This window comes from Galdieria sulphuraria (assembly GCF_000341285.1).
Source record: "Galdieria sulphuraria unplaced genomic scaffold scaf_36, whole genome shotgun sequence".
Taxonomy (NCBI): Eukaryota; Rhodophyta; class Bangiophyceae; order Galdieriales; family Galdieriaceae; genus Galdieria; species Galdieria sulphuraria.
In genome coordinates, this window is record NW_005178439.1 from 93,368 (window position 1) to 117,521 (window position 24,154).

Here is a 24,154-nt window from a genome sequence, read left to right on the forward strand (position 1 = left end):
TTTTGAATAGGGATAGCATCAAAATATGTCGATAGAAAGATGGCCTGAGACATCAACCTTTTCACAAGTCATTCATAGGGTTCGAAAAGCCCACCAACCTACGGAAACTATAGAGAACACAATACAAGTCTATTTGCCCAAAGCTATAGAGATATTTTGTGCAAAGAGCGTCAGAGAAAACAAGGAAAGTTCACAAAGTGGACAACGACAACAAGGTAAACAGTGTCCTTGGAAAGGTTTTTATTCCTTTGTGAAAACTAGAGTATTAGTGATGTGGAGAGGAAAGAAGCTGGAACCTTCAGAAGCTGAGTGGTTGAAAGCGAAACAACTCAGTGAAGTGCTGGGAACATCTGAAAGCTTAGCGGTCCTTTTGATTAGGGAATATATTTCTGCAGTGAGTTTTCCGCTCCTTTTTTTTCTCAGTTGAAGCAATCCATTTATTGATCCTTTTTCAAAGGTTTATGTGAAATTCAACGATTCTGTTGCAGATTTGTCGTTGTTTGATTTGATAAAGTATTTTTACTCGGATGAACATGCTGCATATTGCTTTCTTGCACAGATATTAGATATCTGTCAAGATCAAGAACATCCTTTGCATGCTTTGTGTAATGAAATTTGGTCTAGTAAAGTTGAGAGCGAAGTATTTAAACTAGGTAGGCACAGTCAACAGATTTTAAAAGATAAATATGTTAAACATTGTTTTTGAAGATGAAAAGAATTATTCATTTGCCAATTTGGGATTGCAAATGTTGAATCATATTTTGGATAGTGAAGGTATTCTCGTAGGTTGGAAGCAGTCATCGAATTTATTAAATTATGACAAATATCGTCAAGTATGAAGGAATATTTGATTGTGTTGAGTGGATGATAACATTGGAATAGGAAGTGTTGGAGTTTGAATCTTATCGTCTTTTATGGACTTTGGAATTATTGTTCTTATATCATTATTCTCATAGGTGTTCTCTAAACAAACTTTTGGAATTGGTTCAATTGTTACCGAAAATGACTACAATCATAGAAACTACTCGAACTTGGCATTGGAAATGTTATCTTACCTTTCATGGTCTTTTGATCGAAATATTGTGTTTAGAAGAATGGATAGACATGCAATGGGGAACATCACAGGACGGTAAGTGAGTGCTATTTACTACATCTAGCATATATGTAATATTTAGACAACAATTCTATAACAGAACACCAAACCGAGACTGTTTCCAAGTCATATAGCGACATCGACCTTACTGGACTATGTACACAAATGGAAGCTTTATTTTCATCTAGAAATAATGTTGGTACTATTTCCATAGCAGAATTGGTTTGGTCCGTTTTTCTATATCTTATTTCGCATAAGAAATGGGAACATCAAGAAAGTCTCTTATCTGAACACCAACGACAGTTGTGGTCATCTTGTGCTCGAATGCACTTTTCACAAGCAGTTTCGAGTGGTGCAATTGAACAACTTGATCAAATATTGCGTAATACACCTTTTGTGAATCCTTATTCGCTACAAGAGACACATGGAAAGTTGAATGGCATCTTTTTTGGTTTTTTAGAGACGCTCTTTGTATCTTTTATTCCTCGACAATTGAATGTTTCTGAGGTAGGCAAAGTCTTTTCTTTTGGGAAATGATAAACTGATCGTCTTATCTTTCTTTTATATAGCGTACCATCCTGAATCGACTGTTTGTGAGTACCATGAAGAATATTGTTCCTATTATTCAACATATTTGGTGGATTTTTCAAGAAGCATCCGATGGGAAGTACAACAATGGCTATCATGGTTTATTACTACATTCCTTGGCTCAATTTCCACTTGAGATGCAGTTAAGTTGTCAGTTACTGAGTGGTTTGATTGGGAATGAATGGAGTGCTTATCGTGTATTTCAATTAATTGAAAATGAGTTGCCATTTTACACGAGCAATGTGGATCCCAATAATATATCCAATATTCACTTATTATCATTGGAACAGTTCCGAATTCAATGCAACGAAGATTGGTTATTTTCAAAATGGGCTACATTAGGAGTTCCCGTTGTTTGGAATGGATATTTGATGACACAAGATGGACAAAAAAGTAGTTACAATTGTATTGGTTTCTATGTGGAATCGGAATCCAAAGTTGTTTGGAGAATGCATTGGAATGGTTGGAAGTATATTTCTTATTTTATTCGAAAGGTGTTGGAAGCTTTGAAATGGAATGAAGACTCATGGTAGTAATATCCTTCTTTCGATTGTTCGCACATGACTTGGAATTTTCATAGGAAAGCTTACTATTCGGAGCTGATTGGTTTGCTGGAATTGATTCATCGTTTGATAATACATGGAGATGATTCATGTATAAATGGCATTCTTTCATATATTGATGCGAAAAATTGGATTGCTCTTTACAGTGCTTTTATGGACAACTTTTTAAGAACAGAGCCATATACATTAAGAGGTGAAGACACACAAGAGTATGTTGTAGGGAATTGAAGAAAACTTCAATTACTAATGAATGATTGACTTAGGTTAAAAATGAAACAGTATCATATTTTACAAGATATCCTTCATTGTTTGAATGGTTTTGTTGTATCGAGTCCACATTTGGTTTCATTATTATGTGAACATGTAGAAGAATGGTGTGATTGGTTTCCCAAGTTATCCAAATATACTTCCATTCTTTCTTCTATGTTACAGATATGGACATGTTTATTACATAGTGGTTTTGATTTATCCGATGAAAGTAAGTGGTTGATACATTTTGGATCTAGTTCCTAAAATCATGTATAGAGAAGAAGAGAATGTTTTCTCAATCACTTTATCTTTTGAGAACTAGGAGACCTATTGGTAATAGACTCTTATGGGAGACAAGTGATGATATGTATCTTTATATCAATTGTATTCTTTCTCTTTCAAATGCACCGTTGGAGATTCTGTTTCCTTTGGATTGGATAAAGCCTTTGGAACATTTTTGTGATATGTGGCTCTCTAAAAGACATGAGGAAAGGAATACTTGGTTATCTAGCTTGGAATGGAACACTTTGGATTGGAGATGGTTTGACAAACAAAATGAAGAACAAAGAATACAACAGGGTTATTCTCTTTTAGGATATTGTTTGGTTCATTTTATTTACAAACAGAATTGTACCAAGAATAGTAGTCTTTTGTCTCATTGGTGGACAACTTTGGCTCATTCTCGTGGTTTGATAAGAGTATTGGCTTATTTATCTTTCAATGCACAACAATTTGCTGTGGTTCACGAACAAATATTGAAATATGTATTGTTGGAATTGGAATGGAACGATTCTAATTGGCCAAAGTTCATTCAGTTCTTATTTGGAGAACAAGTCGATAATCAACGTTCATCATCGTACATGATTGCTTCTAGGTGTTTGATACAACTCTTTCAAGGTCTAAGTTCAAATCCTTTTCATCAAGACTCCATTCCACAGGTAAATTAACAAGTCTCTCTTGATGCTGATAATATCCTTTTTAATTTGTTGGTGTTCTGTTTAGGTATTATGGCCTGAAGATGAGGAGGCTCATATCTTGGTCAATTCATTTCTATTTAATGTCATATCTTCAGATGTTTGTTTATCAACTTTATCCACTTTTGTTGTTTGCAATGGATGGAAAGGTGATCAAAGAGGTCTTTCTCGTACATTTATTTCTTTTCCAAAGTCGACATCACATCAAGTTGAGGCAAGTTGTTTTATAATGTGTTTGTTTTATGCATCTGAATGATGGGAGGATAGGGCTTTTTGAAAAGTAAGAATATGGACTTTGAATGGCTATCTACTTGTGTAGATTTATTGAGTACTTTGAAAAGTCGATTATTGGATAGCAACAGTTGTTTGGAACGTGGAGATGGAATTCGTTTTCTTTCCTTGGTGAATTTATTGAAAGAAGCGTGGCTTAGTTTTGGTAGTGTTTGGTTACAAGATGTTTGGGAAAAATTTGGTGTGTGGAGGTTGCTGCTTTCCTTTGTGAATCGGGAATGGAATAAAGAAAATGTCTTTGCATGGGTATGTCGACTTTTGGAGAACAAAGATGACAAAGGTAATTATGGCAGACACATGCAATGTTGTTGACTCATTTCAAAACTTAGATTATCTGGATGAAATGGCAGGTTGGCTGCAAGGCATTTCTGTATTATTGAACTGGTTTGCCTTGGAGATATTTGATGCTTTTCGTTTTTCAAATGAGGATGACGATGAAAATGCTACTTTTCTTTGGTCTCTTACTTATCAAGAACTGGATTTGGATGGTTTGGAATATTTATGGACGAAATGTATTGAAATTTGGTTGCAAAGCATTCAAACTATGGATGGAAAGGAATCATGTCCACATTTATATTCCATTATGAGAACTTATGAAAATTGGTTTTATCAATGGAAGAAGGACGAGAAAGATTGGCAAGAATGGATACCATTATGGTATTATGAAACTATTTGTATTATTCCTGGAGAATGTTTTTATGATATTTCTTATCATCCTTATGCCCATTTTTGGAGTAAAAAGGACGTTGAGTTATTGGAGAAAATGCATCTTCAGACGAGTCGCTTTCAAGCAATTGGAAAATGCATCGATTCTTTGTATCATTTGTATTTTGCAACGATGGTGAGAATTTCCACAGAGAAGAATCGATATCATTCTTTTTGGAGTCACATGTGGAACAAGATATTGGACTATTTGTCTTGTCTTCCTTGTGTAATGACTTTAGTTGATGGAATTCTTGCACAATGGTTATTAGATATGGCACATCATTCCAAGTTGCAAGATGATATTTATCCATTGGATGCTGATCACATTTTATTGTTAAATAAGGCTTGGAAACAATCAAAGAATGTTTTTACCTTTTTGGATATGTATCAAATAACATCTGTTCCATATCGTTTGAATTTATTGAGTTTATGGCAACAACCATGGGAAAGAAATCGCAAGTGGTTTCAAGTGGTAAGTGATATATGTAATGTTGGATTGCATGTGAAGATACTGAATGCATCTATTTTCAATAGCATTTACTATTTATTCTAAGTAAAGTCTTATCAAAACAAAGAAGACACAATCCTTATATTTCATTATCCGAAGACCAAATCGACAAGTCTGAAAATACTTTGCAGAATACAACAACTCTATTCCAAGTTATCAGTCAAATATTACAAGATGCCATGCAAGAAGACGAAGTAAACTCTATTGAATTCAAAGCAGTTTATATGCATGCCTGGAGTGTCTTATTGTGCCATTTGCCTTGTGCATTTTTACAAACTTTATATCCCAATATGCTGAAGGAATGGTCACAACGAATATTAGGGTTATGGAAGGAATGGATATCTATGCAAAGTACAAATGGGGAACAAGAGAATAGAATCACTTTGTTATTGTCAAGTCGATGGAGAATCATGGATCAGTTGCTACTTATGCATATCCAATTGTGGTTAGCTATACCTGATTCTTCTCATTGTTTACAATGGAAGGAAAGTTTTCTCCAAGAGTGTATATCTTATGCGTCATTAGATATACAATCCGATGTAGTTCCTTACTTTGATAGTCAAAATGCTCCTAATATACAACATTTTTATGATACTTTATTGAGACAACGACAACCGTAAGTTCAAGTTACATTGTTGCTTTTATTGTTGGATGTGAAAATGAATACTCAAAGTTGTTGTTTAGATGGCATCGTTATTGGGTACATCGATTAGCTGCCTTATCATTGCATGGTTTCGTATCAGAGAGTCATCATTCTTCACATCAAGTTGTATTGCAATGGATATCCACTCATGTTTCATTCATTGAAGAGTCGTTGCATTTATTTCCTCGACCATTGGGAGATATGAACAACGAAGAACAAATGGGGAGTCCTCATGCTTATTGGAACCTTGCCAGAATAGAAGAAATGGAACAATTATGCACCTTACTGCATAGTCTATATAGTGATTCCAAGTCATTGTTTCAAAACTATCTTCCAGAAGTATATCGTCATTTGCTTATTTGTCTCTATAGATATCTTTATCAAGTACGTCCAACCCAATTGTTTTCATATCTCATTCAACTTTATTTCTTAAACAGTTGTATCGTTTACTACAAAATGGAGTATTCATAGAATGGTGGATAAAGCCAATGACAACTTTAGAACATGAACAAAGTAATACAAGTCCTAATAATATCAAGGCCAAGTCATTTTCATCTGAATGGACAAAAGAAGACGAAGAAACTGAAGGAGTTCATTTTCAATGGACTGGCACTTCACCTCTTATTCCATCGACACCACAAGCTACATCACCCGTATTTTGGAAACGAAGATTGGAATTATCTCCTAAGAAGTTAGCTTTGACTCAAACTTTTTCTGAGAAGAAGAGAGGATACAAAAGTATATTTGGTCAAGTAAGTATACACCTTTATGTAAATGATATATATATACATATATTTATATATTCTATTATCGAATATTATTATTTTTTTACTTATAGCGTGTATTGAATTCTTTGATGAGAAGTTTGATGTTAACTATGAGTTGTTGGAAATATGCCATTCAACAAGATTGGGAGAACATCGATTGGGAACCAAGTCTATTTTTATCTTCTCAAAAGCCTAGTCTTGGGATATTTTTAGCTATTCCTATTATGCTCGTTCCTTATTCATGTTCTATTTCATCAAACAGTAAGTATTATCTTCCCTTTTTTTTATATAAAGGAAATATTAACCCAATTTGAAGCTGTCTTGAGTTGGTATTTGGATCACATTTTAGATGATTGTTTTCTGATTGTTTGTATATCTGGTCGTCGATATGAACAACAACAAACTTCTTTACAGGTGAGTGAGTGAGATGATCATATTGTATTTTAGTTCACAACTCATGATTGGATAGAAGAATATACAGTCTTTGAGGTTGAAAGAAGATATTGCGAAACGTTGGTTTCCTATTATGGAAACCATTCAGAAACGTTGTATGAGAGATTCTGATCGTTGGTATAGTTGGAAATGTGTGAAAGAATGGCTGCAATATTCTTCTTTATCCGTTGGAAAAGAAATTTCCAGATCATCCGTCCAAGAGAATGATGCTTAAGTTTGTGGTTTTTGGAGAGGATTGATTGTGGAACATGTCTTTAAACCATTCTCAGAATATAGAGACAAGTGAAGAAAACAATCCTACAGAAACCAATACAGGTTTAAGAAAGAGAGTAGTGCATAACGCAGAAAGTAGTCAAGATAAAAACTTGTCTTGTTCAGAAAAGGAAACCCATTCTTCTCTCTTTGACTGTCATATTTGTTTTGACTCTCCTAATGACCCTGTTGTAACACCTTGTGGACACTTATATTGTTGGTCTTGTATTTACAAGGTACGTGGGTTAGATAATAATCTGTAAACTTCATATTTACATACAACAATAGTGGATGGCTGCACACCCTGACTGTCCTTCTTGTCCTTTATGCAAGTCAAGTATAGAGAAAGATAAGATAATTCCTATTTATGGTAGAAATGGACAAGACCAAGTAGACCCCAGAACTAAAGTTATTCCGGATATTCCTGCCAGACCAAGTGGACAACGAACAGGTAAGTCTTTTGAAGTCTCTGTTGATAAGAATCTCAACTTACACTCTTTTCATAGAACTACCACGTTCTTCTTCTACTAGTCAGTCTTCAGGAGGAGGAGCTTTCCATTCCCCACATTCTCCCTTTTATGGCAGTCCTTTCTATCCTGGACCCTTTTCTTCTCCTGTTCATCATAGTAACTTTGGTCCATTTTCAGTTTCAGCTTTTGGTCCTTTTCCTTCTTTATTTGGATTGCAGTTTACATATCCTCCACCACAGAGTACGGGTTCTGTACCAGGTAAGTTTGGCAATAGTGATGAATAAGGTATTGATGACTAGTTGATTTAGAAACGATGACGGAAGAACAAGCCAATCAGGCTTTTGTTTCTCGTTTATTGTTGGTAATGGGTCTACTTATCATATTGTGTCTTTTATTTGTATGAAAACAGGAATTTCCTACGAATTACGCACACTAATAAAGCAATGTATCAGCTTTGAAGTATTCTAGTGAAACTACTAGAACTACCATCTTCAGCTTCTAAAAAGCCAAGTATGAAAAGTTGTATATATGAATAGTAGAAAGGTTTTGTTACACATTCATTCACTGCATTGGCTGCTACACTATGTTATACAACACAAGAATATGAAATTGTCATTTTGTTTTCTACTAAGCAACTGGATGGATGTGATATACAAAACACTTTCGAGAGAAATCGATTCCAAATATTTCCAATATTCTTCCTATTTGACAACAAGGAATGACTTGATATTCTACGAGTTGTCATTTCTTCTTCATAGAGAGAGACTAACTAGAATATTATGATGAAAACAGATGGCTTGACTTGCCATCTTCTCGAGTCATAAAATACAAATCATAAATGCAAAACATGCGTTCGAAAAGTTCATATTTCTTACAACAACCTGTCCATCTTTCACTCGATTGGAAACATTCCCATGTTGCTTGAAACCGAGTAATCAACAACTCTCTTCTATTCTTGTAATCGAGATATAGAAGGGAGTTTATTTCTTGTATCTTTTTTCGATGCATTGGATTGGAAAGATATTCCTGTATATGCGTCTTTGTTGTAAAAAGTGAGAAAATATCTCCAATTCTTTCTTTGGCTTGTCGTATCAATGTTTTGGCTTGGTTGGCATCTTGAACCAACCCTCTTTTCAGTAAAGCAGATAATTGATCCAAATAAAAGGTCATCCAATGACTCGAACTATCCTTTGTCGTACATAATACACTTTGAGGTTGTTTTGGAATAGTCTCTTTATCCACGATGGACAACTTGCAAGCTTCCAATTCGGTTGCCAAAAAGTGCAACACTTGTAGCCTAGTGAGTGTGGACTCCAAACGAATATCTTTGACAGGAATCTCCATCAACCAAGCAATATGTTGTAAACATTCTTGTTCAAGTTGAGCTAATGGTTGGTTCACATCGTAATGGAAAGGAGACTCTGTTAAGTGTTGATCCAATACCTGTGCATGAATAGAAAGATAGCTCCACTCATCCAACAAAGTGGCTGCAAGTTGTAAAAAGAGTGGAAATGGAGCTGTTTCTTCTTTCAAACTGTCTATTGAAATGTTTCCTAATCTACAAACATTCATAATGGTTGTTACTTTATGCTATTCAAACACTTACCCCAACTGTTGGAGTTGAGTGAGCACAGAAGAAGAATTGGTCATTATTGAAAAAGGGAGAGAGGTGAATATGTCTCCTACTTATACTGGCTTAAGAAAGATAAGACAATTGGCCAAAATACAAAGGATAAGAGAACAAGTATGGAAAGATAGAAAAGGAATAGTGGAAAAGGATCCTTATGCAGTGGACACCCTATTGGAACGATTTCCAACTTTATCAACGGAAGAAAAGGTAAGTGACTCGTATATCTTGAGATATCATATATGGAATAATGGTTTGATATACTTTATATTAGCAACAATTGCAATCGATTGAACAAGGAATAGCACCTGCCACAGGACAATCTTATGATTATCTTTTTGCCAATATATTTGATAGAGCCCTTGAAACTCCACCTCCTGGAGTACGTTCTCTCCGAAAGCCTTTAAGGAAGAAACCAAAGGAACCTCATTTTGAACATCACTTACAACCTCGTATATGGGATAATCCATATTGTGAATTTCGTGAATCAGAAGCACAAGAACGTTGGAAAGCAAAATTGGCAAGATTGGAAGCAGAAGGAAAAAGTCCTAAACAAAAAGCAGAAAATAAAAGAACGACGAGAAAGAAATAGTAGAGTTGTCCATTTTCTTATTTGAGTTCATGTGGAGATCCTATTTGCTATTTTGGATAGAAAAGATTGTTGAAAGTATTCGTTTATTAAATGAGTCACCTCGAGAACTTTGGCTTATTTATGCCATCAAGTTTTTATCTTCTTTTAGTTACTTTTCTTATTCCCTTATTCTTACTTTATTTCTGTCCAATGAGTTTGACTTTAGTGACGAAAAAGCAGGTTGGACTTATGGAGCTTATGGATTTATGTCTGTTTTATATGGAATATCTTTGGGTTGGATAGTCGACTATTTGGGTGTTCGTTATACTTTGTTATTAGGTGCAATTATGGGAACTTTTTCTAGATGGTTATTGGCACTTTCTTCCTCCAGTCGTGTCACCGTATTTCTATTGTATACTTTTCTTCCTTTTAGTGAAAGTCTTGGTATTCCTGTTATGACAATTGGAATTAAGAGATATACCAACTCCAATAATCGAACTATAGCATATTCTATGTTTTATACCGTTATGAATATAGCAGCTTTGGTATCGGGTCCTGTTGTGGATGTTTGTAGACGTTGGTTTGGAAATGGTTTGGTTATTTGGGGTCACTCTTTTGATTCTTTACAATTGGTTATTTTATGTGGTTCTATTTCCACTTTTTTGATTATTTTGATAGTTGTATTGGGTATGAGAGATGTGCAATATACCGAATCCGGAGATATTCGTTCTTATCCTATCCATTCGACTCCACTTGGAATACAATTGAAAGAGGCAAGTAGTTGTGTGTATTATCATTATTCTATGATTATATAAGAGTTGATGAATAGGTCATTGGAGATTCTACTTTTTGGAGATTGGCCTTGTTGATGTTTCTTTTGGTTGGAGTTCGTTTAGTCTTTCGTCATGTGGATGCCACTTTACCGAAATATATGATACGTGAATTCGGTGAAGATGCTCCATTTGGTGCTTTTTATGCTATCAATCCGTTGCTAGTGATTATTCTCGTTCCTTTGGTAGGCATATGGAGCAAAGGAGTGGATTCCTTTCCTATGATATTGTATGGTTCCTTTTTAAGTGGAGGTTCAGTATTCATTCTTTGTGTGGGACCTTATTATATATGTATTGCTACTTTTTTGATTGTGTTGAGTATGGGAGAAGCCATTTATTCCCCACGTGTGTATGAATATACGATGCAAGTATCTGGTGAAGGTAGAGAAGGATTGTATACTTCATTAGCAAGTATCCCATTATTTGGTGTAGTATTATTTGCAGGTGGAATGAGTGGTTACTTGTTGCAACATTTTTGTTCGATAGAGAAAGTAGCTCGACATTGTTCTACGATGTGGGCGGTGATTGGATTGTTTTCTTTTTCTTCGCCTTGTTTTTTGTATTTATTTCGAAACGTGATACATCCGCCATCACTAGTTATTACCAACACTCATGTGGAAAGTATGCCACAAGTAGTGACTTTTATGATCGACGATGATGATGATGATGATGCGAGGAAATAGAATCCTCATGAATAGAATAGCTTGGAAACAAAACTTCTTTTCTTTTGGGTTGAAACAAAACTTTTCAAGTTTCTTGTGGTCGTTACCAAATAACTCTACTAGAAAAGTTCTCCAGTCCACAAATCTTTGGAAATATCGTCCTTGGACAACGAGTGCAAATAGTACAACCACAGAAACCAAAGAAAAGGATGGAAAGAAGCCTCAAGACTCAACACCTGAAACAACAACAGCACAAGAGACGACGGAAACAGAACAATCAACTTCGAAGGAAACCGATGAACGACAGCAAAAGAGTAGTGCAAAGGGTATCAGTTTGGATCCCGAAGAACTGGTACAACAAATACAAGAACAAGAACAACAAATAGTGAAATTAAAAGACTTATCGATGCGTGCTTATGCTGAAATGGAAAACGTGCGGAAGATTGCCCAAAGAGATGTGGACAACGCCAGGAAATATAGTATAGGAGCTTTCGCAAAAGACTTGTTAGATGTTGCGGATAACTTGGAAAGAGCACTGCAAAATATACCGGCTGAGAAACTGGACGCTGAAAAGGGAGATGCCATCGTCATCAGTTTGTACGAAGGAGTAAAAGCTACTGTAAGTAACTAGATGTATTTTAGATAATTGAATAACTCGATGGTTTTAGAATGATGTATTACAGAAAGTATTTCAGAGATATGGAATCGAGAGATATGATCCTATGGGAGAGAAGTTTGATCCCAATCTTCATCAAGCTATGTTTGAAATACCTGACAAGTCAAGTAGTGGTATAGTATTGGCAGTAGCAAAGACTGGATATAAAATACAAGATAGAATATTACGTCCAGCTGAAGTCGGTGTAAGTAAAGTCACCGATGAAGCATCATCATAATAATAAAAGTGTTGTTGAAAATTTATGATTGATGAATGACAACAAGTTTGCTATCGATATTCTTTGGTTGAATAAAACAGCTCAAGCAAGTAATGGCTTGAAACATGGAGACTATCGTCGTTATCATTTGTATTGCACTAGAAAGTTACATCGTTTGAGAAAGGCTTTGAAATGGACTCAAGGAAGAGGAAGATTTGTGAAACGAAAGATAGGAGAAGAGGAAGTTGTTTCAAAAGGTGGTGGAAGAAGTGACGTTCGATTCTTATGGTTAGTGCTTTTACAAGCTGAAAGGGCCTGGAGTCACGGAATGGAGTTGAAGGAAGAAGCTGCTTTACTACAAAACAGTAAGAAGAGGATGTCTACGAGAAGAAAACGTCGTTGGCCACTTAGGAAATGGACAAAAGCTGCTTTATGGGCAAGGCACTTGGAAAGACTTTGTTCATCAATAGGAGCTCCAACGAAAACTATTTTAGAAGCTCAAGCTTATGCTCAGCTAATGGCAGGTAACGCACTGTTGGAAAGGAAACAATGGAAAGCTTCACAAGAATCATTCCAAAGAGCTTATTATATTTTGGAAAAGTTGGAACAAACAAAAGGCACAAGTGCACAACAAAGGCATATCTATCGACAATATATTCAAGAAATGGAGCCTTCTGTTCGTTATTGTCGTTATCAATTGACTAAACTACAGTTGGAAGAAAACTCTGATAACCAAGCTTTATTTGTAGCTGAATTGGAAGGTCAGTTGAATCGATTGGAATCCGAATTACAAGCCAAGGAAAATGGAGCTTCAATATTATCTGTAGAATGGCGTGGGACAAGGATTCCAATAGCCAATCGACGTATCCAACAATGTCTTCAAAGGATAGTCGAACAAGAAAATGATAGAGATGAAAATGATATAACAAAGTTGGAAAAGATCATTTCATTGTATATGCAATGTATCCGATTAGTTTCCAAGGAATGGGAACAATTGACTATAACGGAAATGGATAAGCAAATAGGAGAAGAATTTGCCATGCTGAAAGCTTACTTTGTAAGTAATCGAGTTCAACTTGCTTTAAGAAGGAACGTGTTGATTTGGAATAATCTTGAAAGCAATCATGTAGTTTCCTGGAGGCAACGCATTCGTCTAGTTGAACATTGTATCAAACTATGTGAAGAGATTTTACAACTAAAGGACTTTCAGAATGATGCAGAAAGTAACAAGTATTGGTCACAAAGAAAACAATTCTTTCGAGCTTATCGATGTTTCTATTTGGCAAGTTATTTATCCAGTCGTCATATGTGGACCGAATCTTATCTCTCAAGTAAGAAAGCCTTGGAAGATTTGAAACAAATATCAAAAGAAGATCTAAGAGATAATTGGATTCAGGAACATATCGATTCATTGCAAGAAAAAATAACTCGTCAGGCTTGTTTATCAAAAGCTTATGCATTTCTCGACGAAATCCGATTGGCAGATAAATGGAATGAGCTAAAGTTGGATGATTCAACTTGTTCAGTTTCTTTCAATGCACCTCTTATCAATAGACTGCACGAGATTGTCCTTCCCAATTCCTTTGAAAGATTAGCAAAGGATTGGAAGATGATTGACTTGCAACCAAGTTTTATGAAAGTTCCTTGCAAGCCATTTCTGTTCGACATAGCATCTGAAGAACTTTCATTTCCAGATATGTCTTTGTTTGTAAATGAAGGAAACAAGTCTGTTGAGGATACCAATGCCAAAAAAGGATTACTTGGTAGAGCTGTAAGTTGGTTTTCTGGAAAGAAATAGTTGTATCGGAACATTTCTTGATATGATGCTGAATAGCGTCAAGAGAGACCCAAATAAGGTGCCAATTGTAATCCAAATTGTCTAGTAAAAGCATGAAAAGTTTCCTCTGTCACCTGACTGTGATATTTTGGATTCGTTAAAGAATCGGTTCTCATTGGAACAATGAAATTGTAATCACAAATCGTCTTCCATTCAGTTAATAAAACTCCGCTGGAATAATTTTCTGTGATTGACTGTTCTAAATATTGTTGAATGACTCGATAAATAGCCAACAATCTTTCAAAGCTAAAGGGAATGTCTTCTATTTGAGTTGAGTAGTTGCTATTTTTCCGTCTTCGCTTTTTCAAAAATGTTGATCTTTTGGTAAATATTTTTGAGTCTCGTTTAGAGGAAATATGTGCAGCCATATAAGCAGCAATACATAACAATTTCGCAGTGTTGCTCAAATGATATTCATCAGCCAAAATATGATTGTTCGATTGTTGGTTTTCATTTCGGTCGCTTATAAGTTGATGCTGACAATACATACCATCCAATCTTTGTTTCAAATAAGGCAAAATATTACTATACAATTGACTTGCGTCATGAAAGGATGCAGAATGAATATCTTCTTCGATAGGTTGGATATATATTCGAAAGAGTTGTTGACATACCGTTAATAGTTGATCGAGATAGGGAATTGCATGATAAAGTACATCCAACACAGTTCTTACGAAAGGTTTCTTAAGTTTTTCATATTTAGGATCCGTTTGTAACATGTTTTCCAATATCATGGCGCATTCATTCCATTGATAGTTGGGAAACCATATCAAATATGGCGTAGTTACATTATGAAAGGAAAGAAGTTGTCCTTTAAGCCTCTCCCATGGAAGATATGCTGTCAAAGTTACGTGAATCCATCGAAAAGTTGAATACTTTTCTAGTTCTAGTAACACAATGAGTGCCTTTGGACATATGGATACCAAAGTATCTGCATGTAATAAGATAAGATAGGTTGGTTCCTTACAAGGAATTTCGTTCAAGTGCCGTATAAAATCGGCAAGTCTTTCAGTCTTTTTCCAACTTTGATAACCATTTGCTTTGCTAGGAATATGATTGCTTAGTCGATTCAAGATGCTCTCATAAAGTGCTCTATTCCAGTATGCAGAGTTTTCCTTTGTTGTATTTATTCTACTTACCTTTCGTTGGGACAAAGAAAGCAATCTATCTCCACTTTTCGTTTATTCAAGGCTTCTAAGCAGAGAGATATCACTGTCTTTTTTCCAGTGCTCGGCAGTCCATAGAGATACAAGGGTAAAAGTGGTAAAACAGTAGCTAACTTCCAGTTAGAAGATGGAAATACCCTTTTTTTTCCTCACCTTTATACAAAACAAATACATCTCTTATTTGAGTTGTTCTACAAGGAAATGCCTTTTGTAAGACTTCATAATCTTGTTCTGACATGAAATGAATTGGCGCCCAAAAAAAATGATTTCTAAAATGACATTTTTTTTATTTTCTTTTGGATTGCTTTTGATTGCTTTCCTTAATGGTCCTATTTGGTTCCCCATTTTTTGGCTATTTGAATCAATCCTTTCTATTCTATGTCAAAAGGTTGATATTTGAAAGATTTACTTTCATTTACAAAATTTCTAGAGATTTCCTGAACGAGAACAAGTTTATGCATTCCTAAAGAGTAGCGTCTCATTATCTATTCAATAGCTCTCCTTCCAACATGAGATAATGAAAAAAAACCTATCCTATTCTGTAATAGTCAACACTGGATAATCAATGTTCCTCATGTAGTAGAGTACAATCTTGTAAAAGATCCCAACCCAACAACAACTCTATCCAACTACAACTCTAACGAGTATATAAAAATATATCAAACTTATCAATTTCGACCAATAACAGTATATCCTCTGGCCAGTCCTCGAGATGTGTTGATAACATTTTCCAGGAATGATTGAAATACAGAAAATATCCATTGAATTCCAATCAAAAAAGATATTCCAGCCGCTCTACATTCACCAATCAACAACCCTAATATCTCTTCCCAAGAACTAACATCTCGAAAGTCGCCTTTTATGCAACCACCCAACAATATCATACAACACTTAAGAAAGTATAGACAAATGAATATTCATTCATAGGAGTTGGCTCAACAACTTACCATGACCAACGGAATACTTAATATCCAAAATACAAAATACACAAAGCGTCGTATCCAATATGAAACACAACTATGACGACTAGGCAACAGATTGAGTCCCTTTGTCACATCACAAGTATCGCCCGGAATAAGTACATATCCTTTGCTTTCCAAGTAACCACATTTGCTTGAAAATTCCTGGGTACCATAAGAAGGATGACATTCGGTAGAACCGGGTTTTCGTTCATAGCCAATATCGCATTGATAATCATCCAATGTACAAGGACATGAAATGGAGGCTATTCTACTCGTAAAAGATTCTCGGTTATTACAAAGCACTTCTGCTCTTCTTCTCGTATAACAATTCTTTCTTCCCAAAGGACATTTTCCTTCCAAAGCATCAGCTGGACAAAAACTACAATAATCACTCTCATCGGAAGATTTATCTTGATGAAACTCATTATTGTCATTCCATTTAGTAGGATCATCAACGCAAGGTTTCATTTTTGACAAAGTAACAGGATCAGATAAACTATCACATGGACGTATATTAAGGTTACCAAAGTCTATATAAACCACTATTCCATCATTGTCTCTTTTACCCAATACCAACATTCGTTCTTGAACTGCGTCTGGTTCCGATAGTATGTTGGAAATGAACATTTCTTTATCCAATGAAATGGATAACCAAGATATGCCTCCAGTCCAACTATATCGTATGAAGTCAGTCTTTTCCATTGGGGAATATACAATCAAGGAGCCTATACAAAATAAATAGTTTTAAGTGACTAACAAAGCAATGGAATGTTATTCATTTACTTACCATAATCACCATATTCAAAAATATATTGACCTGGGGAGGATATTTCCAACCAAGTAATTCCACCATTGGAACTTAACCATAAAGAAGCAGTGTCACTTCTCAAAGTGGCATCGGGACCAGGCAAAAGAACTCCATGAGCTAAAATATACCCACTAGTTGTGTTTAAGGAATATGCTGATTCAAAATGATATTCTTCATAATTGGATAAAGCACTTCCAAATAACAACAATTCCGAGTTGGGAGATGCCAAATAGTATTTGTTGTTCTGTACATCTCTTTTATAAAAATAAAAGTGAGGAACAGCTGATTCATTCATTATCAAACGATGCCAGGCTCCACCATTATCAAAAGATAATAATGTTCTTGGACGATCTAAATGAGAAGCTTCAGGATCATAAGCATTGGTCAACATCATTCCTGCATAATACGTTGGTCAATACAAAAAGAAGAAAATGATTAAAACTATATCCTTACCTTGTACTCCTCTAATGAGACTAAAATCCTCAAAAATGGCTCTCCTTAAACTCAAAGAAAATCTAGTTCCAGTAGAATCACTAAGATACAAATTATAAAATGGTTTGGAATCTTCCACTCCATGAAGTACAGCCAAAAGGGCATTTTGACCTCCAACCTTCTCAGTCGACATAATATGAAAGCTTTGTTGTTGTAATACAAATGGCATACTGACAGGTTCAAAAGTTGAACCACCATCTTTGCTTACTTTCAAAAGGACAGATGAATGCTCACGTGGATCCACTTGAGCAGCATATAAGAGACTGGGTATTCATCATGTTATTGCTCATTACAAATATAACAACATAATAAATGAACTTACTTGCCCACAAAAGCAAAAGAATAAATATGAGACATGACAAGTTGAGGCTTACTCTGAAACCAGTCCACAGAAGCAACAAGTTCAACATTACCATGCCAAGAAAATAAGTCTTGAGGTTTATCTCGATCCTCTTCCGATACTATAGTCAAAATAGTTACTACATGTGGCTGATTCCGATGAAGAAAGGGAAGGAAGTAATTGCGTCTCTTCACATAGGGACAATTCTGTACAACAAGAGTTGGCATAAATTCATAATCATAAACAAAATCTTGAAGAAACGACCAAGAAAAACCAAAGTCATTAGAGCCATAAACAAGTCGCGTACAGAAAGGAATATCTTCACGTTGTGAAGGACTAAGATCTCCACAGTCACCAGCAAATATTGCAGCTAGTAAATAGTCGGGATAATCGGGATGCTGTTTCACATTTTCTACTGAAATAGAACCTTTCAAGTCTTTGCCAACAGAAATAATGTCATAAGAGAGCTTGTCTCTTTTACTCAAAGCTTCTGTAGTTACTGCAAACGAGCCTTTCTTATCAACTACTAGTAACTTGTTGGGATTTGTGGGATGACTGATCAAGTCAATGGCAAAGAATCCTTTCAAATATTCTTCTTCACTCAGTTGTAAATTCCAGGGACCTTTCCCTGACAGTGAGTTCCTAAATACCTTTCCAGCTTCTGTCCTAAGATATATAGTAAACGAACCGTCGGGTGCGTGTAAATATTTAGCTTGCACAGGACTACCAGAGTTGGGCAATAACTGTGCACTATCAACTATATTTAGGTCGTTGGAACAACTAACGATGGAGAATAGAAGAAATAACAAGCAACAAACCAACAAAACTGTCATTTCTACAAGTAACATTGAAGCGATTCTTTCATGAGGCAATATGAAATTCTATTTATATTTTATTATTATAAAGAAAGTTATATTTATTCAACTATCTTATTTCACTTTACAACTCTCTTTGGACACGTATTTCTTCTTTCTCTTTGGATGTGGATTTCAGACTTCGAACATTTGGTGACTTGGCAATTGAATTGACATGCCAAGCAAAAAGATAACTAAACAATCTATTCAAAGAAAAGGAAGAAGTCTATCTCATTATAATCTATTTATGAGAAACTGCGTATTAAAGGTAGGCGAAATATATTCATTCTATATATGAACGGAAGAAAACTTAGCTAACAACCACGTGCACTCTGTATTTACTTTAGGTGAAAAAAGAAAATCCTTTTCTAAGTCATCGTGAAGCGTTTCAGAAAGCTGCAAAGGAATGGAACAAGTCTCCAGAAAATCCGAAAAATATTTCTGCTACAAACATCAATATGGAAACTGGAAATCAGAAGAAATAATATTGTCTATCAGCTTTGGGTATTCTTCTCATACATTCCTTCATAATAAATAGAGTTGACATATTTTCTATTTCCTTTTGTTTCTTATCGTACCTAACAGTTACTTTCTATGTGTCGTTTCAAACGGAGGTCATTGTACAACAATGTTAGTATTATTTCTTGAGATTGAAGAACAATGTAGTCAGAGTTCTCATACTTTTACCAAGTCAGTAATGTAAAACATCATTCAACCATGTTTTGCCATCACCAGATTGTCCAGAAGGAGGCTGCCAATCTCTATCGGGATCTGAACTTTGAGCCGAAATAAGTTTTTCATCATACAAAGGCAAAGATGCTCTCGTTGGACCATAAGGAATACGTGAACGCTTTCTAGAATTTCTATTCTTTTCTAATACATCAGCTTCGGTTTCTTCTTTCTCTTTTTCTACTGAAGATGATCGACTACTTTCAGAAGGAATACTTTTCAAACTATTTGTTGCATCGGAATGAATACTGCTGTTTGAAACTATCATAGAATGCTTGCGGTGGGTTTGTAAAGTTTGTTCATTCTCCTTCATAAACTTTTCCAACTCGTCCTCTTCTTCATCTTGAATGGTTTCATTGGCAATATTTTTATGTCGGTTATACGTGATTCCTTCCTGTCTATGAGAAATATTAGTAGGCTTGACCAGAGTTTCGCCACAACGAGTTTTAGTGCGATCATAAAACTCATCATCACTATCATCACCATAATTAGCGCCAAGAACATCTTCAAACCCACCTAGAGCTTCCAAACGTTGCCTTTCTTCATCTTCTGTTTCAAACACTTCCTCTTCATCTTCCTCTGAATAGACTTGTGGATTCTTACCAACCCAGTTACTAATTGGGTCGTTGTTCTTCGTCTGTGATTCCTTTCCCTCAGAAATACCTTTTGAAGATACTGGTGAATCGCAATTAGTCTCTAAAAGTTTCTCCTCCTCTTTCGTTTCATAAGATGGAACGAACTGTCTGGTGGATAGTCCAAAACGCAGCAATTCTCCAGTGTGGAACAAATAATATTGTTTGGGCTCCAACTTTGTTTTGTTTAAAAAAGTACCGTGAGTACTTTCCACGTCGTACAAGTATACTTGTGAGCCATCTGACTGAATGACTGCGTGAAGTCGGGAGACACTAGGGTGTTCCAGTTGAACGTCACAGTCCGGAGTTCTTCCTATCAAAAAATAAGGCTTTCCTATCAACCTGAGAATATCTATCACAGTTCCTTCTTTGATAACCTCTAGTGTCAAAGGTTTTGACAGACAAGATGACCACTGAGGTTCTTCATAATGTTTTTCCATGGCTTTGTCCATTCCAAACAAAGCTATGGAAAGCTATTGAAATTGAAAAGCATATAATGAAAGGAAGATTCCTTTAAAACAGTTATTTTACAACTTGATGAATAAAAAGTTCCTCATGGGCTACTCACAAGTATCCAAGTAACTAAAGAAAGACAAGTGCATCTATGCTTTAGTTTCTCAAGTCTCATTTGCCATTTTTTTGACTAACACTAAACATTTACAATTGAAAGATAGTAACTTTCAAGACTCTGTGTCTATTTTTACGAGTTGAAAAACTTGACCACATAAAGGACACTTTACATTGGTTTCCTTGGTAACATGAAGCCACCATATAGAATGGTCTTTAGGAGCACTATGTCCTATGTAAAATAGTTTTCTTTATAGAACTTTTTCAAAGTGAAATAAGCACAAGTTACCTGTACAACCCACAAATCTCGAATCACCCATGGTTGGAACCTTTCTAGGTCTTTCACTAGTTCCAAAATGGTCTGAAGAAACACAATAATGCCGAAACCATTCGGGGTTTTGAACTAGCATGCCTTGCGTTTTGGTCCCTCTACCTTCAGTAGGAAGCATTTCCTCAAGAGCAATAGCTCTTTCTAACTTCTTATTCTCTTCATCCACAAAAGTTTCTCTGCTGTTTTGGTTTTCCTGTTTTCTATGATAAAAGTGTTGGTTAAAAGACTGGACTTTCACACAAGTAGTTGTTCTAGGAGAAGGAAACCAAACTCTCGTCCTGAAATAACACAGTCTGTTCCAAGCAACAGAAAACATGATTCAACTGAAAATACTCTATGACTGCATATAGACAGCAGGAATAGATTTGGGTTATTTTGGTAGACCTTTATATGACAAGAGTGCCCAATTGACAAGCCTCTGTGAATCGTCGCAACTTAGATTTGCCAAAAGAAATTTTCGAGTCTAAAGAAAAAAGGGATTGACCGTTGGTTGGATTGGTTTTGCGCCCTGAGTATTACGAGTAATATGAACTTTCAAAGAATATCCCCTAATATATCAGATACTGGAAACCCTTCGCATAATATTATATCAACGGATTACAACAGTGTTTTTCAGCGTCGTCAAACGGACTCCAAAACAGAAGACTCAAGGTCTTCTAAAAACCCTATAGCCAGAAGCTTGCTACAGCGCCTCACAATGGGAAACGAAAGTGTATGGATTCGAATTGGAACTTTACGAGAATCTATAGGTGATACCACAGGTGCTATGGAAGCCTATAATAATGCGTTGCGTTTCTCTTCAAACACTCCGACACCTCTTTGCAAATTGGGTTCCATTCTGTTACGAAAAGGACAACTGGAACAAGTACGTTTGCAAGCTACAGAATTGGAAATATCTGAATTGTAATATTTACAATATAGGCCTTGATATACATTCAACAGGCGTTGGCTTTGTCTGGCAATAGTGGAGAAGCTTGGTCGTTGTTGGGATATTATTATTTAAAGACGGGAGCCTATGAGCAAGCTTATGAAGCTTTTCAAAGTGCTATTAGGCTTCTTGGAGACCAAGCCTCTGCATTTCTTTGGTATGGAATCGGTCTTCTATATGAGTTGAACGGTTCTACCGATTACGCTTTGGAGGCTTATCAAAATGCGTTAAAATTGAAACCATATTCCGAACAAACTATCGATATCTATTTGCATATTGCTCATATTTATGAAGAGCGAGAAGCATTGGATGTTGCTTCCGAGTATTTGAACAAGGCTTTTCTACACGTTTCTACTTTTAACTTTAATACAACTATTTTGGGAGAAATATTCTTTCGAATGGGTGCTATTCAAGAATTGAAACGGAATGTTACCATGGCAAAGGAGTTTTATTTGAAAGCACTCAAGGAGAGTCCGAATCATGCAAAGTCTTTGCAACAGTTGGGTTGGATTGAGCATGAAGAAGGCCGTTCGGAAGATGGTTTTCAGTTGTTAAAACGAGCTGTGGAAGCTGACCCTAATGATGGTCAGGGTTGGTATTTGTTAGGTTTGTAGAACTGGTTTTTATTTCTTGTTCAAACTCTATATTGAATTGAACTTAGGAAGGCTGCACATGGCAAAGAAGGAATATCGCTCTGCTTATGATAATTACCAGCATGCTGTTTACTGCAACAGTCGAAACCCTAGATTCTGGTGTTCAATTGGAGTTTTATATTATCAAATGGGTCAACATAGAGATGCAATGGATGCTTATACTAGAGCAATCAGACTGAACCCAAACCTAAGTGAAGTATGGTATGATTTGGGAACTTTATACGAAAGTTTTTCGCAGTATAAAGATGCATTGGATGCGTATAAGAAAGCATTGGAGCTTTCTCCAAATAATTCTCAGATCAAAGCTCGAGTGGTGGAAATTGAGAAGAATATAAGGGATGAAAATGTGGGTTTGTCATCAAGAGACCATGGATGGCATATGGATACTCGTCCTTCAAGCATTCTGGCAGTGGAAACTAAGGAACCTGAGGCAACTATGGCTTTCGAAATGCCAAAAATGTCAAACGTCAGAGATAGTAATAGTTTAGGAGCTATGGAAGCTTTATATGGTGAAGACCGAACAACCAATCAACCTATCGAGAAGTCTATTGATGAGAACTTGAAGAAACCTGTGGAAGAAAGTGAACAAGGTGACCAGGTATGTATATGTTCCTTATTGTTATTTATTGGTTTTTGTAACAGGAATGTGTCTTTGATAGATTCAGAAGAGCATTGAAGAGGAATCCAAAGATAATGAGAATATACAACTTTCTGAAAACTGGAAAAAGGACAAAGATAATTCAGCTAGTCCAAGTGCAACGGCCTCATCGTCTTTTAATGAAGACGAAGAATGTGAAGTTGCTACTGAAAGTGTTCCTACGAGTGGTACCGCTATAAAGAATAGTGTAGGGGAATGGACGAAGCGAGAACAGTTATTGACTAGTAAGAATAACGCAGAAAGTGAAAGACACGATGATGAAAATAAACAAGAAAAAGAAGAACAACAACAACAACAACCTGTTGCGAAACGACTCAAGACTCGCAGAGCACAGGATTCTCGTTCAGAGTCTTCAGCAGAGAACGGAAAGACATTCGATGAGAATCAATTCAATGAAGAAAAGTCGTCAACTGCCATAAATCAAGATACCTGTGAGGACACACAATTAGAGCGTAATGACGATATTCCATCGGAAGGATATTTATCTGACTAGTCTGGATTGGAAACTTTACTTTTGATGTATCATCGTTTGTAGTGTGTTTTTGTCGAAGAGCTTGTTCTTAGATATGGAGAATAGATATTGGAATTTGCAGACTCTCGACTCATTATATTGAGTAGGAAAAATAGCAGAATATTTTCAAGTTAGGATTCGACTTTTTCAAGCAAGTTTTGACATTTCATTCATTGTCATTGAATCTCTTGAATATTTTGCTATTCCTATTAGTTTCGCTCATTTTTATGATATACAAGTGGAAATGGACTTTTTGGAGCGATTCTTATATATATATCCATATACAGATATAAGTGTAATATGATTGATTTTAATAGACCAAATGGTAAACAACTACAATAGAATATTCTTGGCTAATCCATTTCTTCATTATTCCAAAAACCCAAAAGTTGCTCCTTTTCCTACAAGAATAATACTTCTGAAAAGTAACAACGTTGGCTCATTGCAATTATTATTGATTGAAGAGACTTGTTGAGATTAGTGAAAGTCGTTGATTTCAAAGGCTATCCGCTTTGTCTCTTATATGTTATTCTTTCGGGTGTTTACAATATATTCCAGTCTTTAAAAA

The 24,154-nt window shown here is 35.7% G+C and overlaps 12 protein-coding genes across 13 annotated transcripts; 7 read left to right on the forward strand and 5 right to left on the reverse strand.

The window, feature by feature from the left end:
* Window positions 1–3: 3 nt before the first annotated feature.
* On the forward strand, window positions 4–7,028 carry Gasu_41180 (hypothetical protein). 2 transcript variants are annotated; one of them, XM_005704891.1, is made up of 20 exons: window positions 4–215; window positions 270–394; window positions 458–653; window positions 709–833; window positions 883–1,129; window positions 1,176–1,600; window positions 1,663–2,210; window positions 2,262–2,453; window positions 2,508–2,722; window positions 2,770–3,431; window positions 3,496–3,567; window positions 3,735–4,038; window positions 4,088–4,935; window positions 4,998–5,587; window positions 5,656–5,998; window positions 6,052–6,366; window positions 6,453–6,642; window positions 6,698–6,795; window positions 6,851–6,893; window positions 6,958–7,028. In XM_005704891.1, exons 1-20 carry the CDS (start codon window positions 26–28, stop codon window positions 6,969–6,971), a joined length of 5,742 nt encoding a protein of 1,913 aa, XP_005704948.1. In that variant the 5' UTR covers window positions 4–25; the 3' UTR covers window positions 6,972–7,028. The 2 variants fall into 2 exon arrangements, with proteins under 2 accessions (XP_005704948.1, XP_005704947.1); XM_005704890.1 differs by having other exon boundaries at window positions 6,698–6,799; window positions 6,851–6,974.
* On the forward strand, window positions 6,994–8,114 carry Gasu_41190 (E3 ubiquitin-protein ligase RNF5). Its single transcript, XM_005704892.1, has 4 exons — window positions 6,994–7,322; window positions 7,375–7,537; window positions 7,593–7,814; window positions 7,865–8,114. Exons 1-4 carry the CDS (start codon window positions 7,083–7,085, stop codon window positions 7,957–7,959), a joined length of 720 nt encoding a protein of 239 aa, XP_005704949.1. The 5' UTR covers window positions 6,994–7,082; the 3' UTR covers window positions 7,960–8,114.
* A 24-nt stretch (window positions 8,115–8,138) lies between these two features.
* Window positions 8,139–9,213, reverse strand: Gasu_41200 (uncharacterized protein). Its single transcript, XM_005704893.1, has 2 exons — window positions 9,163–9,213; window positions 8,139–9,114 (listed from the first exon to the last, which is right to left on the reverse strand). Exons 1-2 carry the CDS (start codon window positions 9,204–9,206, stop codon window positions 8,334–8,336), a joined length of 825 nt encoding a protein of 274 aa, XP_005704950.1. The 5' UTR covers window positions 9,207–9,213; the 3' UTR covers window positions 8,139–8,333.
* A 10-nt stretch (window positions 9,214–9,223) lies between these two features.
* Window positions 9,224–9,934, forward strand: Gasu_41210 (uncharacterized protein). The gene is made up of 2 exons (XM_005704894.1): window positions 9,224–9,393; window positions 9,458–9,934. Exons 1-2 carry the CDS (start codon window positions 9,232–9,234, stop codon window positions 9,773–9,775), a joined length of 480 nt encoding a protein of 159 aa, XP_005704951.1. The 5' UTR covers window positions 9,224–9,231; the 3' UTR covers window positions 9,776–9,934.
* A 79-nt stretch (window positions 9,935–10,013) lies between these two features.
* Window positions 10,014–11,204, forward strand: Gasu_41220 (uncharacterized protein). Its single transcript, XM_005704895.1, has 3 exons — window positions 10,014–10,527; window positions 10,584–11,015; window positions 11,071–11,204. Exons 1-3 carry the CDS (start codon window positions 10,021–10,023, stop codon window positions 11,077–11,079), a joined length of 948 nt encoding a protein of 315 aa, XP_005704952.1. The 5' UTR covers window positions 10,014–10,020; the 3' UTR covers window positions 11,080–11,204.
* Window positions 11,205–11,213: 9 nt separating this feature from the next.
* Gasu_41230 (molecular chaperone GrpE) lies at window positions 11,214–12,161 on the forward strand. Its single transcript, XM_005704896.1, has 2 exons — window positions 11,214–11,865; window positions 11,915–12,161. The coding sequence occupies exons 1-2, from the start codon at window positions 11,239–11,241 to the stop codon at window positions 12,137–12,139; spliced, it is 852 nt and encodes a 283-aa protein (XP_005704953.1). The 5' UTR covers window positions 11,214–11,238; the 3' UTR covers window positions 12,140–12,161.
* A 2-nt stretch (window positions 12,162–12,163) lies between these two features.
* On the forward strand, window positions 12,164–14,044 carry Gasu_41240 (signal recognition particle subunit SRP68). The gene has a single exon (XM_005704897.1). The coding sequence runs from the start codon at window positions 12,171–12,173 to the stop codon at window positions 13,914–13,916; it is 1,746 nt and encodes a 581-aa protein (XP_005704954.1). The 5' UTR covers window positions 12,164–12,170; the 3' UTR covers window positions 13,917–14,044.
* Window positions 14,045–14,048: 4 nt separating this feature from the next.
* Window positions 14,049–15,383, reverse strand: Gasu_41250 (origin recognition complex subunit 5). Its single transcript, XM_005704898.1, has 4 exons — window positions 15,275–15,383; window positions 15,095–15,230; window positions 14,190–15,047; window positions 14,049–14,149 (listed from the first exon to the last, which is right to left on the reverse strand). Exons 1-4 carry the CDS (start codon window positions 15,357–15,359, stop codon window positions 14,113–14,115), a joined length of 1,116 nt encoding a protein of 371 aa, XP_005704955.1. The 5' UTR covers window positions 15,360–15,383; the 3' UTR covers window positions 14,049–14,112.
* Window positions 15,384–15,391: 8 nt separating this feature from the next.
* Window positions 15,392–18,583, reverse strand: Gasu_41260 (sortilin, putative). Its single transcript, XM_005704899.1, has 5 exons — window positions 17,706–18,583; window positions 17,345–17,646; window positions 16,871–17,287; window positions 16,069–16,808; window positions 15,392–16,011 (listed from the first exon to the last, which is right to left on the reverse strand). Exons 1-5 carry the CDS (start codon window positions 18,569–18,571, stop codon window positions 15,790–15,792), a joined length of 2,547 nt encoding a protein of 848 aa, XP_005704956.1. The 5' UTR covers window positions 18,572–18,583; the 3' UTR covers window positions 15,392–15,789.
* A 9-nt stretch (window positions 18,584–18,592) lies between these two features.
* On the reverse strand, window positions 18,593–20,423 carry Gasu_41270 (uncharacterized protein). The gene has a single exon (XM_005704900.1). The coding sequence runs from the start codon at window positions 20,388–20,390 to the stop codon at window positions 19,269–19,271; it is 1,122 nt and encodes a 373-aa protein (XP_005704957.1). The 5' UTR covers window positions 20,391–20,423; the 3' UTR covers window positions 18,593–19,268.
* A 25-nt stretch (window positions 20,424–20,448) lies between these two features.
* Gasu_41280 (cytochrome c oxidase (Complex IV) subunit Vb) lies at window positions 20,449–21,173 on the reverse strand. The gene is made up of 2 exons (XM_005704901.1): window positions 20,795–21,173; window positions 20,449–20,737 (listed from the first exon to the last, which is right to left on the reverse strand). The coding sequence occupies exons 1-2, from the start codon at window positions 21,150–21,152 to the stop codon at window positions 20,619–20,621; spliced, it is 477 nt and encodes a 158-aa protein (XP_005704958.1). The 5' UTR covers window positions 21,153–21,173; the 3' UTR covers window positions 20,449–20,618.
* A 20-nt stretch (window positions 21,174–21,193) lies between these two features.
* Gasu_41290 (uncharacterized protein) lies at window positions 21,194–24,153 on the forward strand. Its single transcript, XM_005704902.1, has 4 exons — window positions 21,194–21,701; window positions 21,758–22,370; window positions 22,426–23,015; window positions 23,077–24,153. The coding sequence occupies exons 1-4, from the start codon at window positions 21,363–21,365 to the stop codon at window positions 23,566–23,568; spliced, it is 2,034 nt and encodes a 677-aa protein (XP_005704959.1). The 5' UTR covers window positions 21,194–21,362; the 3' UTR covers window positions 23,569–24,153.
* The last annotated feature ends 1 nt before the right edge of the window (window position 24,154 follows it).

Bases quoted from the DNA above. Each gene is read 5' to 3' on its own strand.
- Gasu_41180 (XM_005704890.1), top strand. From the start codon at position 26: ATGTCGATAGAAAGATGGCCTGAGACATCAACCTTTTCACAAGTCATT. The intron at 1,601-1,662 runs GTAGGCAAAGTC...TCTTTTATATAG, and splicing joins GACAATTGAATGTTTCTGAG to CGTACCATCCTGAATCGACT. The intron at 2,454-2,507 runs GTATGTTGTAGG...TGATTGACTTAG, and splicing joins AGAGGTGAAGACACACAAGA to GTTAAAAATGAAACAGTATC.
- Gasu_41190 (XM_005704892.1), top strand. From the start codon at position 7,083: ATGTCTTTAAACCATTCTCAGAATATAGAGACAAGTGAAGAAAACAAT. The intron at 7,538-7,592 runs GTAAGTCTTTTG...CTCTTTTCATAG, and splicing joins ACCAAGTGGACAACGAACAG to AACTACCACGTTCTTCTTCT. The intron at 7,815-7,864 runs GTAAGTTTGGCA...TAGTTGATTTAG, and splicing joins GAGTACGGGTTCTGTACCAG to AAACGATGACGGAAGAACAA.
- Gasu_41200 (XM_005704893.1), bottom strand. From the start codon at position 9,206: ATGACCAATTCTTCTTCTGTGCTCACTCAACTCCAACAGTTGGG. The intron at 9,115-9,162 runs GTAAGTGTTTGA...GAATGTTTGTAG, and splicing joins ACTCAACTCCAACAGTTGGG to ATTAGGAAACATTTCAATAG.
- Gasu_41210 (XM_005704894.1), top strand. From the start codon at position 9,232: ATGTCTCCTACTTATACTGGCTTAAGAAAGATAAGACAATTGGCCAAA. The intron at 9,394-9,457 runs GTAAGTGACTCG...ACTTTATATTAG, and splicing joins CTTTATCAACGGAAGAAAAG to CAACAATTGCAATCGATTGA.
- Gasu_41220 (XM_005704895.1), top strand. From the start codon at position 10,021: ATGTCTGTTTTATATGGAATATCTTTGGGTTGGATAGTCGACTATTTG. The intron at 10,528-10,583 runs GCAAGTAGTTGT...GTTGATGAATAG, and splicing joins TTGGAATACAATTGAAAGAG to GTCATTGGAGATTCTACTTT.
- Gasu_41230 (XM_005704896.1), top strand. From the start codon at position 11,239: ATGATGATGATGATGATGCGAGGAAATAGAATCCTCATGAATAGAATA. The intron at 11,866-11,914 runs GTAAGTAACTAG...CGATGGTTTTAG, and splicing joins ACGAAGGAGTAAAAGCTACT to AATGATGTATTACAGAAAGT.
- Gasu_41240 (XM_005704897.1), top strand. From the start codon at position 12,171: ATGAATGACAACAAGTTTGCTATCGATATTCTTTGGTTGAATAAAACA.
- Gasu_41250 (XM_005704898.1), bottom strand. From the start codon at position 15,359: ATGTCAGAACAAGATTATGAAGTCTTACAAAAGGCATTTCCTTGTAGA. The intron at 15,048-15,094 runs GTAAGTAGAATA...ATACTGGAATAG, and splicing joins TTTCTTTGTCCCAACGAAAG to AGCACTTTATGAGAGCATCT. The intron at 14,150-14,189 runs GTTGGCTATTTA...TATTTAGAACAG, and splicing joins CCCTTTAGCTTTGAAAGATT to TCAATCACAGAAAATTATTC.
- Gasu_41260 (XM_005704899.1), bottom strand. From the start codon at position 18,571: ATGTTACTTGTAGAAATGACAGTTTTGTTGGTTTGTTGCTTGTTATTT. The intron at 17,647-17,705 runs GTAAGTTCATTT...ATGAATACCCAG, and splicing joins TCTTTTGCTTTTGTGGGCAA to TCTCTTATATGCTGCTCAAG. The intron at 17,288-17,344 runs GTAAGGATATAG...CGTATTATGCAG, and splicing joins TCTCATTAGAGGAGTACAAG to GAATGATGTTGACCAATGCT.
- Gasu_41270 (XM_005704900.1), bottom strand. From the start codon at position 20,390: ATGGACAAAGCCATGGAAAAACATTATGAAGAACCTCAGTGGTCATCT.
- Gasu_41280 (XM_005704901.1), bottom strand. From the start codon at position 21,152: ATGTTTTCTGTTGCTTGGAACAGACTGTGTTATTTCAGGACGAGAGTT. The intron at 20,738-20,794 runs GTAACTTGTGCT...TATTTTACATAG, and splicing joins GAGATTTGTGGGTTGTACAG to GACATAGTGCTCCTAAAGAC.
- Gasu_41290 (XM_005704902.1), top strand. From the start codon at position 21,363: ATGAACTTTCAAAGAATATCCCCTAATATATCAGATACTGGAAACCCT. The intron at 21,702-21,757 runs GTACGTTTGCAA...TTTACAATATAG, and splicing joins GAAAAGGACAACTGGAACAA to GCCTTGATATACATTCAACA. The intron at 22,371-22,425 runs GTTTGTAGAACT...AATTGAACTTAG, and splicing joins TCAGGGTTGGTATTTGTTAG to GAAGGCTGCACATGGCAAAG.